Raw genomic sequence first — 19,672 nt, 5'->3', positions numbered from 1 at the left:
TGTATTCTCTGCCTCCAAAGGGACACTTGTGATTTGCTTAGTCCCAGAGGCCGATCTGAGTAGCTGCTGCCTTAAAAGGGGGGGGGGGCAGCCAGCCATTGCAGTTTCTTAGCCCAAATAGTCCTTGGTGCAGCCAAAAACTTGTTTCATACCTATGATAATTTATTAATAAATATTGCACACTCCAATCTAATTAAGCCTGCAAAATGCTTTCTGCACTCATCTTGAGACTGTTGCAAACTGCAAGCCTTTTGGCTTCCTCTCTCCTCGATTCCTTTGCTTCTCTTTTGCTTAACATTCAGCCCGTAGAAGGGTTCCGGAGAATTCAAAAGCTTGCTAGCTACTTTGCCACATTTTATTTGGTCTGAATAAAAGTATTACATTACTGTGGCTGGTAGATCTGAAGAACTTCCCTCATCACCGAGTGCCTCCTGCTGGCAGAGGTGCACACAGCACACAGTATGCAACACTCCTCCCAGCCTGAAGATTTACATTAACATGAAACATTGATTTTCAAGAACTCCAAACCTGATGATCAGGCAGCAAGCTCCAACTCTCAGTAACAGAATCCCACCACTGCAACCTGGAGTGGCTAATTTTAGCAGTGCGGCATAAAGAGGAGTGTATGGGACCCACAGCATTAATAAGAAGTGGGTTAAATTTGGCTCGTGTTGCACTGGTGCTGATTGCAGATCCTCAAATAGCAGCTGCTTTGAAGAACAAGGCTCTGAAAGAGGAAGTTAATTCTAGTAACAGAGATTTGATATACAACAAGGTACCATTGTTTAAGAAGCCTAATAAAGGAAGCTACCAGGTTCACCATCATTTGCTACTTCCAAAATAAAATTGTGTTCAACAAATGGCTAACAGTTCTTACTATGACTTAAAATGATAATAACAAAAAAAAAAGCTATTAATACACTAAGAAAACAAAATATCAACCTATTTACACTATGAGTCAAATTAGGCACAAAGAAAGTTTCCGTATACTACTAGTCCATCCCAGAATTGTCTGTTTCAGGGTTAGCCAACAAGGTGCCCGCCAGATGCTGTTAGACTCCAACTCCCAACAGAACCAGTCAGCAATGTGTGGAGGGTATGCGACTGGCAGAGGCTCTCTGGGTTCTCAGGTAGAAATGTTGGCAGGAAATGCCAGTTTTCAACATGTAGCGAGTTATTTACAGAAGGAAATATCGAAAACATGACCCCTGCCACAATCTGCAGTATGAACTGGTACAATCCAGGAAAAACTCTACCATCTAGTTTTGCTGAATGCGTTGCTCTAACTCAGGCTTTGAGTGGACGGGATCTAGCCCTGCAAGCATGTCAATACTAGAGAGGTGGAGGACAGGTCAAGATTGAATCATCTGTGTGTTATCTTGCCCAATATAATCCTTGCTCTTTAAGTCCCTGTGATCTTTGCTCACTTTGGCACCCTATGATTTAGTTCTGATCGCAGGCTATATTCTTCTATTTTATGGTTTAATCTTTTGGTGAAAGCATGGGTGTGGCAGATCATAGCTCAATGCAACGTGCTATTTTATGCATTGTACACACACACACACACACACACACACTTGTCTTGTTTTGCTTTGTTTAATTTGCTTCCCCAATGATTCCAACCTACAAATAATGCTATATTGTATTCTTACTTTAGGACTGGCTTACACTAACAACCAGTTTTTAGGCAGAGAGCTCTGCCAAGAGAAATACCAAACAAGAAGTGATTAAACCTGGGTTTATCTGAGACTTAGCTGAAGTAGTCCTCAGTTCTTTTTTAAAAACCTACAGCTTTCTACAAGTATTCCACCTCAGTGAGAACAAAGATGAAATTGTAGGGAAGGGCAGTATACAAATTTAATAAAGAAATAAATATTGTTTTCTGTAGGTACAACATTCAACATTGATTCACACCAGCAGGGTGTGTGTGTGTGTGTGTGTGTGTGTGTGTGTGTGTGTGTGTACACATTATTCCATAATCCATCAAGTTCATTTCAAAAATGAGCAAAGAACCAAAACTAAGTAACAAAGCAAACCATTCCAGCAACCAATACAATAACACTCAAGTCCTAACAGTTCATTATGCTAGAAAAAACAACAACATTATAGTGGCTGCATTAAACAGCAAGCCGCAAAACAGTCAAACTAAGAGAAGATGCATGGGCCCTTTTCAGTCACTATAGCAAACATAGAGGAAAGGGGGGGGGGGAGAGAAGGTGGCATCAAACAGCAGGTTCCACCCAACCTACAGGAATTCATTAGAACTCCTGAAAAGAGACCCCATTAATAGAGCAATATGCATGGGGTTCTGTTCAGGCAACCTAATGACCATGCGTCAATGAATGGAACCTGCCTCTCCTGCATGTGTTCATTATATTCACGTAACAATGTCAAAATAGGCTAAAGTGGTATAGGACCACTCCTCCTGACAGTCTGTGCTTGCTCATGTCACAAGGTCACTGAGGTTAAGTCACCAAGTGATGGCCCACCACTTGCTCCTGATATGGTCCAAGAGAGACACAGTGGGGCTTCCTTGTGGGTGCAGCATGTTGGTTTCAGGCTCGACAACATCCATTAATTAAAATGAAAAACAACAAGGCAGGACTGATTGTGATCTCACATTGACAATCTGGCTGGAGAGTTAGGCGGCAAAGATTCCACTTAAGCAGAGACAGATGGGCAGAGCCCAGGACATTATTATACCTTAAGGCTGAGATGGGGAGTCTGAGGCTTTTTTGATGTTGCTGGACTCCAGTTCCCGTAACCTATGACCATAGGCCATGCTGGCCAGGACTGGTAAGAGTTGGAGTCCAGCAACATCGGACTAGGACTGAGGGAGCCCAACAATATCTGGAGCATTAAATGTCCCTGGTCTGAGACAAGAGAGCTCAAAGTAGTGAAATCAGCTGGGGAAAGCATAAAAGGTATACACTGAACCTGGGGCAATGTGTGACCACTGGATTTTCAGAACTAGTCTTCTGGACACTAGGTATAGTGGCTAGAATTTAAGGCCACAAAACCAAGGTTCAAATCCTCCTTCAACCATAACGCTCATTGTGATCAGCCTAACCTAACTCTCAGAGTTGCTGTATGCTCTGAACACCTTGGATAAAGTGCAGGTAAAAGATAATGAATGAAAGAGCAGATGCCTGGTGGGCATGGGCTCAAATGCACCCCCTTAACCTTCTTTTGCAGAAACATGTGGTCATATGTACACAGAGACACCTCCCATGACGTGGGTTGTGTTCCTATGTTCCCTGTGCATTCTGAGCTCCCATTCCCCCCCTCCCCCGGTTTCCCAGGGAGCTTATGATTTTTTACCTTGCTCTGTGTCTTGGCTAGCCCAGCTCTCCCAAGTCCAGCCTTCCTCTATGAATAACTAATGCCTTGGATTCCTTCCATGAAGCAATCTCCCCTGATCCAACATCTCCACATTTAGCAAAGCAAATCAACTGGAAGCAAACCAGCATTCCTCCCTTGCTGGATCCCCATGCTGCAGTGACTCATCTGGGTGGGGTTCATCTGGCATCTCCTAGCCTGAATTGAGTGAGGCAGGCAGAAGGAGACTCTTGTTCTGCAGTGTGCATCATCAACCAAAATCTTTGTGGGGAGGGTGATAAAAGACGGGGGGAGAAAGATGAGCAGCAGTGCGGGGGGTTGTTTCAAGAACAGCAACCTTCCCTTGCATTCAGCTGGTGTAGTACAATATTTATAAACAGCTGATAAGCAGCATTAATATTTGGATTTAAGCATAAAACAGCAAGTGTTTCCAAGTGGCTTTCAGTAAGTTCAAGAACAGGCTGTTGGAAACCAGGAAGTTACAGCCACGTTGTGATTCTGTAGGAAAGGAGCTGAAGTGTCATCGTCTGAAGCAGAGGTTGTACTGCCAGAAGTCTTCCCACACCTTTCTGTACTAACTATTCTTATGAGAGATCCTCTCCAGTCTCCTTGTTAGCTTCCCTAGGCAAAACTCAGGGATGTGGTTTTAGGATCCCAGCAAAAGTTAGAACCTACAGAGACCAAAAGCAGAAGGGGAGTGTCCCTGTTTCCCTTGTGCTGAGTGACAGCCTGATCACAAATTCCATGTGCTCAGCTTGAGGAATGAGCTCACCTTGCCAGCCAACTTCTCTCTCTCTCCTGCCAAATTACAATGATATAGATACACACAAAAACATTGCTGTGGTTTGCTCACTGGAGGTCTGAAAAGCTGCTGTCACTGCATTAGCTCACTTGGACAGCAGAAAGCCAAGGGAAAGTTTTATTACACAGAGGCCACTGCCAGTGCCCTGGTCTGAGGAAAGGGAAGTCCAGGACTGAGGCTTTGCTGGGACAATTCCACCACGTGGCATTAATGCAATTGCTGCCCTTAAAGGGACAGGCGTACTTTGTGAAATAAGATGCTACACCTCTCTCTGGATATGTGCACCACCCCATTCAAATCTCTCAGGAAGTGTAAGCAGGACTAATCTAACCAATGCTAAACAGGTGTTTAAAAGCAACCTTTAAAGCAAGGAGCACAAACATGATGTTGAATCCCACAATGCAAATTCATTCTTCCCTGAATACCCACACTAAGTTCAATAAACAGGTAGGGGCACAATTACCCCATTCAGGACTAGGGAATCCCTCACACCTGCCCACCCCCATCCCCCAGAAACAGTACTTCGGTCTTGTTGGTATTCATCCTCAATCTGTTGACCACTATCTACCCCCAACTTGAGGGGAAAACACTGTAACTGGGTTGCCAAGTCTCCCATTGGAATTAGTGTGGAAGGAACCAAGCTTCAGCAAATAAATGCGGAGGCCAAATCAATAGAAACACAGCCCTTTCCCCTTCAAGATCCAAAATGAGTACCTGTATGGAAGGGGCACCCTTGGGGTGGTAAGCTTTGGCTGCTGCAGTCCTGATGCATCATAACCTCCCTCTAGGCATGATCACATCACAGCATACAACAAAGATGTCCAAGGTTATACAGCAGAACCAAGCTATTTAAAATGACTGCGCAACAGCATCTCATTTTGGCCAAATGTCCACAAGCAATGGTAGTCTGTGGGCAAAATGTGACAGTGAACCACAGCAACTTTAAAAAAAACAAAAACCCCAAAACTACCTAGTCCAACATTATGAAACATCTCATACTTGTTATGAGATGACCAATGCTCATGCTCTATCTTCTGACTTTAAATGTAGATTTCCTAACAGGAATTGGTTGATATGGAATGTGGCCAGATGAACTGTTGTGATGCATCCAAGTAGGAACTATCAACCTTGTGGTCAAGAGTAAAGGGAATCTAGGAGCAGAGGTCTCACCTGTGAGTTACTTGGGAGCCCCTCAAGCTGGACATGGTCTCCTCCAGGTTCTGCCGCAAGTCAAGCACATTCTGTACTGTCCTCTTTCTCTGGGATTCAGGATCTGTTGGAAGAAAAGGATGGAAATTCCATAGTGAATAACAGAAAATAAAATATGACCATCACAATGGACTTGCTGCAAGCATGGGCTCCATGCAGTCCCCACCACACCTTGTAAAGCTTTCATCCCTCAGTTTGCTTGTTACCACCTCAACCTCTACACTCCTATTAACCTTGGTATGTGTGCCCTATTTGCCCACCCTACTTGTACATTTTTCTCTTTCCCTCTGAGTTGACGGCATGTGCATATGTCTGTGCCCTGCGTAGGAAATTAAATTTAAGGAAGGACCACAAACTTGCAGAAAATAATTGTAGCAAACCCAGCTGTGTCTAATGTTAAAGCTGTCTATAAAACACAGACTGGCAGCTGGGAACCAGCCCCCCAGTACATCAATAGCTTGTTCCAAAACTAGGCCAAGCTGCTCATCTTTTGTCCATTTTTCCATGTTTTTTATTTCCCTGCAGTTGCCTTAAATCTCCTTCTACACTATGTTTCTCTAAGGATTTTAAACTGTGAGGAACTTCTCTGGAAGGTTCCAGAGAGCAGGACTAGAACTAATGGGTAGAAATGCCAAAGAAGCATATTTCAATTAAATATTAGCAGAAACTTCATAAAAGCTGTTACACAGTAGTCACAGCCTGCGGCTAGCATAATACTTATTGTATGGAACTAGCAGTCACTAATAACCTTGTCCTCAATGCATCTGTCTAATCTTCTTTTAAAGCCATCCAAGCTGGTGGCTACCACTGCCTTCTGCAGGAGCACATTCCACACCTTGGTACTTAAACAAGCTTTGGTTTTGTTATGGAATTCCGGAACGGATTATGTTTGAGAACCAAGGTACCACTGTATTCCATTCTATGTGCTATGTGGCATATATTTGTATACTGCTTTTCCACCCAGGAGCTCAAGGCTGTGTATGTTTTCCTCCTCTTCCTTGTCTTATATCTGCAACAGCCCTGTGAGGTAGACCAGGTTAAGTTAATGTATAAGCAGCAGTTCTTGCCAACAGATTGCTGGAAGTCCAACCCACATTCAGTGTACCAGGCCCAGGAAATTCTGTTGTCCTCCCAAGTCCACACAAGGTGATATACATATCACTAAACACAATACACTACAAAACCAACAGTTAAACAAATTATAAAACAACAATGCAAAAAAAGCCCATAAAACATATGCAGGTTAATTAAATAAATAGTGCAGCAGCATCACTCCTGGCAGATAAGAAAGTGATGCACTGTAAAACAACTCTCAAAATAAAAATCATATCATAAGAGCTAAATTAAGGGGGGGGACAGCCTGATATAAATAGATTTTTAAAGCTCAAAGCTTCGTAGTGTTGAGGTTATCTACAGTTCCATGGGGAGAGAAACATCCTATTTTCTCAACAGCATAACACACCTGGGACATCTGACACATCTGCCATTAGGAGAGCCTGTCTGACAAAGAGTTCTGTTCTCAAAGGACTAAGTTCATACGTCAATAATACTGGCCTCCTGCTGAGCCATCATAAGCAGACCTTATTTTGAACTTAGAATATTCTGCTTCAGAGGATAAGCAGCAAACAGTGGACCCACATTCAGCCACATTCACTGTAGCCTATTATTCTCTATAGCAGTGGTTGTCAAACTATATTATCAGGGGTCCCCTCAATCAGAAGATCATTAATAATAGACCCGAAAGGCAGTTTCCCTACCTATTTTTGCCCTGCAACATGCAGTAACACAGAAGGGTTTGAAGTTTTCCAGGGTTCACTCTCAGTCCTAGAGGATGAGGACCAAGAGGCCAGGCCAGCACCCTGGTTGAACTGACCGTGCATTACAGAATGGGGGTGGGGAAGTAGTAGCCCTCCAAATGTTCTCAAGATGCCAACGCCCAACATTCTCAGACAGCATGGCCAATAGTCAGAGATGATGAGATTTGTAATCCAACAACACTCTTAAGGACCCAGTTTCCCTACACCTACACCTGCTTTAGAACATGCCCCATGATCTTCTGTAAGGGCCAAACTAGATTCAATGGCAGCACTTCAGGGAATGCACAGTCAGATCAGCCACAATCACATAGAAAGCAGCAGGTGGGAGCCTGATGTAAGAGGGCACAAGAGTGACAAGTTCACCTGCTACTATTGCCTCTCTCCAAGGAGTTGAGTTTTCTCCCAGCTGGGCTCATTTCCAGTGTTGGAGCCCAGCTGAGGGAGAGACTGTGATGATATAAGCTACAGAGAAAAGGAGGGTTCTGCAAACCTCTTCCATGAGGGTTCTGCACACCTCATCCTTTGCACTTTCAACCAGAACCCTCACCTCCTGCTTTTGGTACTATTATGGCATACTCGAGCTTGAAACACTCAGATCCATCATTGTCATGCCTAGTTGGGTCCTAACAGACAGAGGTGCTACAGGAATTATTCAACCAATAAATCAATATGGAAAGGGCTCCCCAAAGGTAGAAAGTTTGAAAGCTACTTCTCTGTATACCAGCCTTTCTCAACCTGATGGCCTCTAGATGTTGTGGACTACAACTTCCATGATTCCAGCCCATTAGTCATGTTGGCTGGGAAGGGTGGGAGTTGTGGTCCAAAACATCTTGTAGGCACCAGAGGTTGGTAAAGACTGCTGTAGATTATCTAGCATGGTACTTACAGACTATATAACAGTTTTAGTGAGAGAGAAGGGGGAAGAACCAACAGGAAGTCATATGTCCTGGACAGCGTGTTGAACCATTAAGAAAAGAGCAGGAACCACAAGTTCATAGAGTGCAAAGATAGCTGCAGAAATTCAGAGCAGATTAGGAAGCAAGCAAAGGAAATATTATATGAATCCACCCTGAATTAGGTCCCATTCTGGAATACAACTGTGCTGGTGTGGGATGTGCATAACTGAAGTTTTCAGTGCCATGTGAACTCAGGAAGACAGGAAGCAGGATGCAGCCCAATACTTGCCTGCTGTGGCCCTGGCAGTGCTGCTTATCCAAAGCTAATTCTTCAAAGCACTGGACTTCTGCCTAGTGCTAGGCAGTAGCTGTGGTGGGTCGTAGGGTAGCCTGAACCACAGAAAGCTGTCTGCTGAGTGGCTTTGAGTATTATTTCTGGAAAATTATAGTAGACACTTTCTTCTCATGTTTTATAAGGCCTGAGGCATGGGTGCAGCACAGCCAGACTGCTGCACTGCTGCTTCCCTAACACTTTGCTCTGTCCTACTTTCTTCTGGCACAACCCACCTGGCAAGCAGGTGTGAAGCCCAAATCTCAGCTTGTATCCTGCCCATACCCAAGCTGGCAGAAGTGGAATCATATGCTGTAAGACATTTTAAAGCCACTTTCAACCTAGCCAGGGTATCTGTGGTGGTAACTCTGGAGGAAAAGAGGAGGTGTGGATGGGTGAGAGACTTTTCTTTTCTTTTTAATAACAAAACAGGAGCCATAACGGAAACTCTGGGAAAGCAGCCAGTTGACTGAAGCTGGAATGAATGACAGCAGCTGATACACTCAGCAGCAGGTATGCTCATTCCCTGGGATATGAGCTGCTGCTGTTGCCGTTGCTGCTCTCAGGAATTCCAGTCTAACCTCTCATGCAGGAATTTGGAGTTGGCTGCTCAGTCTGAAGGCTGCACACACTTGTCGAGGGAAGCGAAGAAGAGTAGAGCTCCCCAGCTATGGAATGTGAATGGGCCAGGATACAAGAGCAACCCTCCAGCCTATGAAGAAGGAGCAGTTTCTGTTATCTTTTACTTTGTACAAGCTGGCTTTTCTCAACCTAGTTGTTGTTGAACTACAACTCCAATCATTCCTACCTAGAAGTTCCAATGATCAGGGATGGTGGGAGTTGTAGTCCAACCACATCCAGGAACCCAAGGTCAAGAAAGGCTGGTATAAGCAGTACAATCTAAATGAGCAAGTAAGAAAAGTCTGAAAAGCATGGCTCGGTAAGAGATATGAAGAAGAAGGAGGAGGAGGAGGGGTTTGGACTTGATATCCCACTTTTCACTCCCCCCTTATGGAGTCTCAAAGCAGCTAACAATCTCCTTTCCCTTCCTCCCCCACAACAAACACTCTGTGAGGTGAGTGAGGCTGAGAGACTTCAAGGAAGTGTGACTAGTCCAAGGTCACCCAGCAGTTGCATGTGGAGCAGCGGGGAAGCAAACCCAGTTCACCAGATTACGAGTCCACTGCTCTTAACCACTACACTACACTGAGAGGTTCCAAATGGGATAGGAAAGGGTTAGCTAGGTGGCGGCGGCAGGCAAAGAAGGGAGTTGGTGTGCTCTATATAGCACAGCATTCCAAAGCATTCCAGCCCCTGGATTCGCAATAGGCAAATGGAGACCCTGAGCTCAAGGACCTCCCCTGTTACCCTTATAATACAGCCTTCACCTGCTTTTGCTCACATAGGCCAAAAAAGCAGTTCCTGGGTTTGGTAATACTTTCAAAAGCTTAATTATTAGAACACATTCTCAAACACAGCTGCCGCTTCCTGATGACATAATCAGCTGCCTGCCTTCCCGGGAGAGCGGAGAAAAACAGCGTGTTTCTCCGCTGTCCTGGACGGCTTTTGAAATGCTGGCGGTGGGGAGCAAAGCCTTTCGCCCCCGCCGGCCTTCCTGGACCTCTTCTGAAGGCCGGAGGGGGGGGAAGGCTTTGCTCCCCACCGCCAGCATTTAAAAGAGGTCCCTGGAGATTTCCCTATAGGCTTTCTTCTTGCGAAGCAAGCCCATAGGGAAATTCATCTTGCGAAGTGCCTCAAAAAACGGAAAACCCTTTCGTCTTGCGGGTTTTCAGTCTTGCGAGGCATTCGTCTTGCGGGGCACCACTGTATATATAGTCAATATAGGCACAGAGTTAATTTTTTAAACATTTTCTAATGGTGGTGTGCCTCAAGATTTTTTTCATGAAACAAGTGTGCCTTTGCCCAAAAAAGGTTGGGAAACACTGCATTATTTCATCAGTGCCATACACAGCACAGGACTGGACATTAGTGGGTTGGTGCAATCTACATGTGGCCAAGGCAGGATTCCTCAAAGACTTTCCTCACCCTTGTTCTCAACAGCTGCTCAAATGGATTCTCAAAAAGGCTACACCCCCTGCAGTGTTCCAATGCTAGCTATCGGCAGTCTGCCGGTGGGACACAATCTCTTTGTAGCAAGGTAGCTACCCATAAAGTACCAATAGCTTAGATTTTCATCCTCTCTGCCAATCCATCCTCTCCTTATTTCATTCTAAAAGGATCAGTCTCCAAGAGTATTACTGAGCCGAGCCATTCCAAATGGGCTTCTCTTTCATCTTCTGAGAAAAGTTAATGCCATCAGAGAAAGATTGAGCCAGAGTTCACTGTAATTCTGTAAAAGCATAACAGCTTCAGAGAGAAAAAAAGCCCCACTTAATACTTGCAAGTTTCAAATACTTGTCTTGCATGTCCCTTTTTTAGTAACTTAGCATGACTGCGCTTACACTCAGCAAATCACAATCCACTCCCCCTCTTCCATTTAGAAGATGTGGCTCTTGGGAAGCATGCATATAACTTGAAAAGGGCAGCACAGGTATTCATTTCAGAAAGATCAGTACTCTGTAGACTGGTGTAACTGAATTTTGTATCCATACATGCATTTAAAGCTCATTTAAAGCGTATTGCCTCCCCCAAATAATCCTGGGAACTGGAGTGTACCCCCCTCAGAGAGCTACAATTCCTAGCAACCTTAACGAACTACAGCTCCCAGGATTCCTCTAGGAAAGCCACATGTTTTAAATGCATGATATGGCTGTGGCCAGTCTACTCTCACGAAATACCACACTATTCTCTCACTACATTCTACTTTATTTGCATCTTCAAGAAACAAGGGAGCACATCTGCATGATTAAAAATGGGTTGTAGCCAAAACAAGCTGAAGGCCACTTGTGAAGCCAATATGTCTCCCCCAACCCACCCCAGCTCATTTGAGTCCCTCTCTAGAGGGTCAGAGCCCCATTCCCGAACAGACTGGTATGTATTATGTTGATCTACAATGGTCAAGAATTATAGTGATCAGAAACCAGAGGCCTTCCTTCTGGGCATTGTCGGCCAGAAGGTGTTAAAGAAGGACCGAACATTTTTCATGTATGCAACAACGGCAGCAAGGATACTCATCGCTAAGAACTGGAAGACTCAAGAACTACCCACACTGGAAGAGTGGCAGATGCAACTGATGGACTATATGGAACTAGCCGAGATGACTGGCAGAATCCAAGACCTGGGAGAGGAGAGGGTCGAAGAAGATTGGAAGAAATTCAAGATTTATTTAAAAAAACACTGTAATTTGGTTGAATGCTAAGAAAGGATGCTAGATCATAAATAATTGTGCACCACTAAATTAGTGAGAATTAAGATGATAAGTAAATTTGAGAAAAAACTATAAACCTTTTGGAGAATTTATAGATTATATTTAAATGAATTTGACATAAGAGCGTAAACAAGATGATAAATTGCTGGCAAGAATTGGCAATGATGTAAATGGGAGCGGGAGGCGCGAGGGAGTCCAAAGATGTTATGAAAAGATGTTATGATATATGTTATACTGTTTTTTTATTTTTGCATTTATGTTTGAAAAATCCAAATAAAATATTATAAAAAAAAAGAATTATAGTGATCAACCAGGGAGATGCAGAACTGATGAGATGCGACTGAACAGAAGGGCACTTGTCGTGTCACCTAGAATCAAGTGCCACATTCACAGATGGGAGCAGACTCCCCAGTAGAGCGCACACTTGCAATCTCAATATTTCCACAAGGCAAGAGACTCTTGCGAGTGAGCACATCACACCTTGCATTCAAAAGCTTGGCAGGAGGGGCAGGGAAACTTGTTAGGACATCTTCCATCACTTCTGTCCAGTTCTCCTTGTCCTGCTCCCAAGAACTGTGTTTGCTGCTGAGCCTGCACCATTACTTGCCTGAATATATAATCTCTTTCTTACTTCCAAGTAAGAGTCTCCATCTGCCCGTGTTTGGCAGAAGCCAGGACAGAATCAGCACCTAAAGAGGAGATTCTCAGATTCCGGCAAGCCTCTCCAATTGAGAAAAGTTTGACCTTTCATGAAGGTCATCACTGAAAAGTTGTAGTGAAAAGCAGTGCAAAAAAACAATGAGTTGACCCATTCAGATATCAAAGTGGAAGCCTGGAAGAATCAAATGCTATGCTTAGCAACCTCTCTAGGAAACACTATTCCATGTTGAGGGAACTACAGCTTTAAGCAGATCTCCCTGCCTCACTCCACAATTGACCATAAGAGTCTTGGATTTTGGCTTGGATTTTGTTCTGAAGCACAAGGGATGCCATGGGCTCCCTGCAGACCCCTCTCAAGCAAGTGCCTCCTCTCCCCGTACTTCTTCTATTCAGCCTGTGTTTGCAGGTGTCAAGGGACTTTTAGTTCTCAGTGGGGAAGCACTGGATGTTCAGGATTGTCGCTGCAGTCAGCCAGAGACCAGAAGCTGTTGAGACTGCATGGTGCGGTTTGTTGTGGACAGTGCCTGTCTGTGTACGGGCCAGCAAAAAATGTACAGAGGATAAGCAGCACCCAAAACAGTGGGCTCCCTGCAAAGATTCCTGTGGGTAGTTGATACAAAACAGCTCACTGTTTGAGGAAATCAGAATGAAACAGAGTCTCTGTTTGCTTGTTCTATGCTGGCTTATTAGGAGGGTGAGTGGGTGTATTATCAGTGTTTGTGTGTATCTATGTGTGTCTGTGTTTATATGACTAGTAAAATTAGTCTGGATTCAGAAAGGACCTACTTAGATGACTCAAAGGTCTGCAAAGGCTGCCTTATACAGAAAGGCTTCATGTATGCAGGCTCTTGTTATCCATGGTGTAAGGGGGCTGCAATCACAGTTTGTAAATGCCTGTATGGGCATTTCCAAGGGCAGGCAGTTTTGTGAATGATATACGATGCTCAGGAAGATAAACCAAGGAGCATTCAGTCTAGGAATAAGACCAGCATTCTAAAGGCTTAGAAGAGTTACTGGACACTGGCACAATCTGGAAAATGACAAGTTATACGGTATTACCTGAAGAAATGAAACATTTTCTAAAATGTTTTCCAGAAGCAAGCAGAGGGAAATTTGGGCGATAAAGCTGCATGCACCACAGGTCCTTCTCCCTTTATTTAAGTGCAACATAGGTAGTGTCTGGTATAACTGATGCTCGCCATTTCAGAAAGAAGACAGACAGAGATTTGTTAAGCACACATATATGTGCCAAGCCAATTAGCCAAGCCAAGAATTTAAATTATTTTTGCAAAAAGTCCAAAGTCAAAATATTCCACATGAGAAAAAGATGTCAAAGACAATCAGGATCATAAACAGACTCTGTGGCCCCATCCCACCGAAACCAGCCTAGAATTTACTGGTTCTTTGAGGATATGGCAGGGGGAATCAGGATTAAATAAAGAGGAAGACTAAGTACTTTTCTTGCAAATGGACCATACGAAAGACACAAAGTTCAAATCCTTCCAAAGCTACTCTCAGCATCTTTGTGCTACTCTCAGCACAAAGTTCAAATCCTTCCAAAGCTACTCTCAGCCTTGTGTGGTGAAATTCTGTATTTGCATTGTTTTTAATAGCTTTTCATGTTTTGTTACTTACACATTGTTGTAAATTGCCCTGATATTTTATGAGATGACCGCATGTAAGTATAAATAAACAAATACAAACTGTAATAGTGGATGTCCTCACTAAGGCAATCTTCACTAAAGTGGCCTGTGTTCAGGACTTCAGGACTGAGCGCCACCAAGTTCCAAGATTCATTTCTATTTAGCTGTATTTCCATCAGCTCAGTTTGAAGCTATTGGCCCAGTCATACAGTTTCAGTGGAACTTTCTCATAAGAGCTTTTGGGATAGCAGCCAGTGCACAACTGATGGAAAAATTCAATGCATTGCACACCACACATGTTATTAGCTCCCGTTAGTAGACAACATTCCACGTATACCAGGGGAAGAAACAGGCCATTACCATCTAGTGTGGCACATATTAACTTACTATTGAATAAGTAGCCATCAGTTAAGTTGCCACAATACATGGCAATGATTAATAACTAAGTGCAGACATACTGCCCATGCTCTGCACCTCTCAGAGAGTAGATACATTCATATTTCTGGTATAAGGACACTGCATTTGTATTACAATTCATTGCACCTCTGCTTTTCTTCTTCTTTTCTCCCTAAAACTATACACACAGTCCCATTTATAAATAGTCACATAGTTTTCAGGATAACTACATACGAAGAGCCTTGCTGGATCAGATCGAAGGTCCATCTGGTTTCATGGTGGGCAACCACCCGCCTATGAGAAGCCCACTATGGCACAAATGCAGTAGTCTGAGAGAAGTAAGATATGAGTGCAATGGCCCTCTCTCTGTTGCTCCTCTTCAAAGGCAAGGGAATGGGTGGCACTGTGATCTAAGCCACTGAGCCTCTTGGGCTTGCTGATCATAAGGTCAGCAGTTCAAATCCGTGCGATTGCATAAGCTCCCGCTACTCTGTCCCAGCTTCTGCCAACCTTGCAGTTCGAAAGCACACCAGTGCTAGTAGATAAATAGGCACTGCTGCAGCAGGAAAGTAAACAGCGTTTCCGTGTGCTCTGGTTTCCGTCAAGGTCCTCCATTGCGCCAGAAACAATTTAGTCACACTAGCCACGCAGCCCGGAAAGCTGTCTGTGGACAAACGCCAGCCCCCCAAGCCTGAAAGCGTGATGAGCGTCACAACTCCATAGTCGCCTTTGACTGGACTTAACTGTTTAGGGTCGTTTACCTTTGCCTTCACCTACTCTGATACTGGAGATTATACACAGCCATTATAACTAGTAGCCACAGGTGTTCATCAACAGGTCACTGGAGCTAAAGAGATTGATGCACAGATCAGGAGTGAAATGCCCTGGTAAAAATTCAAGCAAGTGGAATAGTAGGTGGCTATTGGATAGAAAAGAGAGGTATTTCAGAAATCACAGCTACTATTTTGAAGACGTGGGCAGCATTGTAAAGTATGCATTTATCTGTGCTGTCCCCGACTCAAAGTAAAAGCATTTAGAGTGAAGGGGATGAAGCAGTTTTGTAGGACTAGTTAGTAGCAGGATGGTAAAGCAATTAAGGGGAGAGGAGCTCAGAGCTGGGCTTGCACATTATACCACAAGCTGCCAAATCAAGTCTCCTTCTGCAACACTTAACATTTCTGTGTTGCCTCCCTGTAGAAGCAGCACAGCACCTGCAACATACAGCCACAAGATGGCAGCAAAAGGCCTTGGATGGTGAAGATGGGTTCAGTCAGAGTTCTCAGAACCAGCGCTTCCAATTAGTCTAGCAAAGCACAGAAAGATTGAGAAGAACATTCAGAGTTGCAATCATGTCTGTCTCCTCTGCAGCAACCCACAGCCTTGGCATAGCCTCTAAAACTCATTACAGATGGATCCCATACTATATGACTATAGGTAAAGCTGGAGGGAACTACATAACTAATTAACAAAAGATAAATACATTTTTCTTCCTATTAGGAGGGACTTACACTTATCTTGCCCTGCCAAGTAGTGTTGGTGATGCTAAAGTAAGCAGTAGACAGGAGCTGATCTCCTTAGAAGACCTGAAAGGGACCTTTTTTAAGCACTGTGGATCCAAGTTTAAGCCTCAAAATACATAAATGGGTTATCACAAAGCTTTCCCCATCAAAACCTACCTATCTGTGCAGTTGAAGTGTGACATGTTAAAGAAAGGGCTCAGCTAGAAAGTCTTCCCCTAAGCAATTCTCCATATGCAGAAAGACATTGGTGAAATGGACCATTCAAGAATGCTAGGATGCCCCACCTGAATTCTGAAATGACACTAAGCTCAGAAGACTATAGTAGCCCCTGGCCTGTTTCAAGTTTTGAATCGGCTTCAAACTAAAGGAAATGTGGATACCTTACTTCCACCTTCACAGAGTTTACTATGAAGCTGCTAAACCTAACTGAACTTTGGGGGCGATATTCAGTTGGAAACAAACCAGTGGCTCTCAAAGAATCATGGTGCCATGCCCACACTGAATCAAACAACCATGCTGCCCTACGCACACCACGCGAGGAAGAAAGGCAGGTTTGGTCCAGCTTCTTCTCTCCCCACTCCCTACCCCCAGTAGGAGCTCTTGGCAATATTAGCTGCTTTGTTCTAGCTTTCTCCCTGATCATCATGGTCTTTGTGGACCCAATGATGCTGCTGTTCCACTGCACATGTCCTCATGAGAAATACTGGACAATAAAGATGAGCACTGAATAGTAGCATGTGTCTAAGGACATGACTGGACTGCGATGTGCACTGTTGACGCCAGAATGATGTATAGCACTTAGAGCCGCCATTTCTTTAGACCGACTTCCAGCAAAAACCTGATCCACTGAAAAGGAGAGCAGTTTTGTGCAGCACTCTTGACCTGAGGACAAGCCACAAATAGCAGTATATCCTTAATGGTGTTTCACCCCTATGAGACCACACTGCCAATATTTCACTTCCGCAGAAGGCCCCACCATTAATTTAAAGTTTCCATTAAGGACATGCTTAAGTGTTTCCTGCCAACACCTTGCTTCACTACAAAGTTCCTTTCAGCAAGATGGAAAGGGAGGGTTGTTACAGGAACACAGGGGCATCACTGGCATGAGCAGGTTTCACATCTCCCAAGATGCCCAGAGCCAAGAGCATGCAGCCAATTATCAGCGTACAGTGAGAAACTGTTTAGAAAACCCTCTATATCTTGTTGCTACACAAATAAAAAAATTGTGCTGAGATCAAATAGCATTTTAACTACAGATAGGTAGCCGTGTTGGTCTGCCATAGTCAAAACAAAATAAAAAAATTCCTTCCAGTAGCACCTTAAAGACCAACTAAGTTAGTTCTAGGTATGAGCTTTCGTGTGCATGCACACTTCTTCAGATACACGTGTATCTGAAGAAGTGTGCATGCACACGAAAGCTCATACCTAGAACTAACTTAGTTGGTCTTTAAGGTGCTACTGGAAGGAATTTTTTTATTTTGTTTTGAGCATTTTAACTCTTAGAGTGAGAAGAGAGAATAGCTCTCATAAAGTGGCAATTCTAAAAGTGAGGAACTTCAGTCCAGCACTGATTGTCTGCAGGATGTTTCAGCAAATAGTATCTTCCTCCAGCCCCATCCTTTACCATTAATTATTGAGAACTAAAAGACAAAGGATTGCAACCCCAAACACACTGAAACAATGGTAACATACCATGTGTGACCTGACTTTGAGAAGTAATGAGTAATCCACACACATTAAAAGATAACACATATTCAATTACATAATTAAGAATACAACATTAAATATGAGTTCATAACTGGTATCCATTAGTGATCTGAAGTCAGAGCTATGGCAAGCTAGATATTCCTGATGAACAAATCTGGATGAAAAAGCTAAGTGTTTACGACTATCCCTTATATCTGTAGAATGCATCTGTCCCTGCCATTAACTCCCGATTGCCAAATCAAGGGCTTTTCTCTTTAAGACACAAAGAACAAAGTCCCCAAATCAGCACTGACTTTTGCTGACATTGGGGTTAATAGGGAAGAGAGGATGTAGCACAGGAAAAGAAAGCCTGGGGATTGCGCAACAAGCTGGGGTAAAAGAGCAAAAGCAACAGAGGAAGACAGCTGATGATTTGGGCAGGAAACGTTGCACCAAGCTATGAAAAGGAGCCATAGATATTTTTTAAATTTCCTTGCATCAGCAATCCCCAATCACTTATCCCCACTACCACACTTCAGCCATCAAATGTAGCAGCCCAGCAGTTTAGTACAACTGATTGCTTTTAGGCAGAGATAATGTCAGATGCGTACACAAAAATAAAGAAAGCACTGCATTCATGGCAATATTCATCTTCCAAACAGGTACAAACTAGCACAAATATGAATGTGAGATTCCTAAAGGCAACTGGTTCACTTGTGCAGTTGGCACTAGCTTAATGAACTTGGTGGCAAATGAAGGAGCACTGTACTGTGCGCAGATGTGAACTAGATTTCACAGCTGCAATGAAACTGGCACACAGCAGCACACTGCCAAAATCGTGAACAACTGTGGCTGTTAGTTTTCTCCTTATGGCCTCTGCTGATCTTCTGAAAGTGAACGAGAGTACCAGCCACAGAATCTTTGCGGATCTTAGAACAGGCAGTTGTGTTGTTTCTTTCCACCACACCAATTACCCTGTCTGATACCGTTGGCACTGTCAGTGTTTTGAACTTAAATAAAATAACAAGACTCAAACCATTCCCCAAACCCATAACTGAGTGTGAATTTTGCTAACAGGCCTCAGTGTTGTAGACCATTTGCAGATCCATGTTCATTCAAGGCATGGCAGCAATCCCAACTTGATCTCTGCTTCCACAGTCTGCTTCCAGAGAGGCCCCTGCCCTTCCTATTGTAAAAGTCTGAACTCCATTTGCAACGACAGTTTGCAACAAGCTTCAGCATATTCACTAGGATGTCCGACAAGTGTTGCTAGGTTGGCAAAAGAAACTTGGCTCCTTAATGAAGTGTATTCCAGATAGCACTGGCTGACTGGCTTTGGCATTATCCTCAGAACACAACTTTTTGACTCACCACAGCCATTGCTATCAGTCAGCCCACGCTACTTTACAGCTGTGCTGCTATGAGCCAAATTGGTTGTATGCATGTGACACCACATGCTGAAATTAATCTGAATTGATTTTTGGCATTCCAACCGGCATGAACACAAGTGACTTTCTCATGTCTGCAGGAGCTGAAACCCATGGCAGTCATGGCAGAGAATCATGGGTTAAAAGAAGCAGACCTAAATAACCCATATTTTGGTCATATTCCTCTGTATCCCTGAAGCACTATACCTACCTTACAGAAAGACTCATGAAGAACATATATACCAAATATGGCACATCAGTTATTTCTCAAAGACCTTGCCTTGCATAGTATACCATGTAATGAAAGACAGCTGGAGCTATCAGTTGGGGATATTACCCTTAATAGCCAAAGCTATGGCCATCTGTAGTGAAAGCAGCAATCCCCAGCTGGCATTCAGAAATACTTAAAACACACAAGAAATGGCCAGGGTCATTTTAGAATACATTTTCCCCAAAGGCAAAAGAGCAGGGTTTGGTCATTTTAGCATCTTAAGCAAAATATCAGTATCACTATATATCCATAGCCAGTCCCTGTGCTGCTGGGTCTGATTGTCTCCCTTCAGCTGTTCCTGCCTGGACTTGTGTGTTGCTTAAATCTGAAGTCATTTTCAGATGTTA

General features: G+C 43.7%; 1 protein-coding gene across 8 annotated transcripts in view; it reads right to left on the bottom strand.

The window, feature by feature from the left end:
* Positions 1–19,672, bottom strand: part of NAV1 (neuron navigator 1) — a 278,297-nt gene that overhangs the window by 119,841 nt on the left and 138,784 nt on the right. For all 8 annotated transcript variants that reach the window (XM_081866971.1, XM_081866977.1, XM_081866978.1 and 5 more), the window contains one exon: positions 5,312–5,414. In XM_081866971.1, coding sequence (XP_081723097.1) covers positions 5,312–5,414 — 103 coding nt within the window. The remainder of the gene's footprint in view (positions 1–5,311; positions 5,415–19,672) is intronic.

Source organism: Podarcis erhardii (genome assembly GCF_964252035.2).
Source record: "Podarcis erhardii genome assembly, chromosome: 6".
Classification (NCBI taxonomy): Eukaryota; Metazoa; Chordata; class Lepidosauria; order Squamata; family Lacertidae; genus Podarcis; species Podarcis erhardii.
This window is presented reverse-complemented; position numbering and strand designations above follow the sequence as displayed.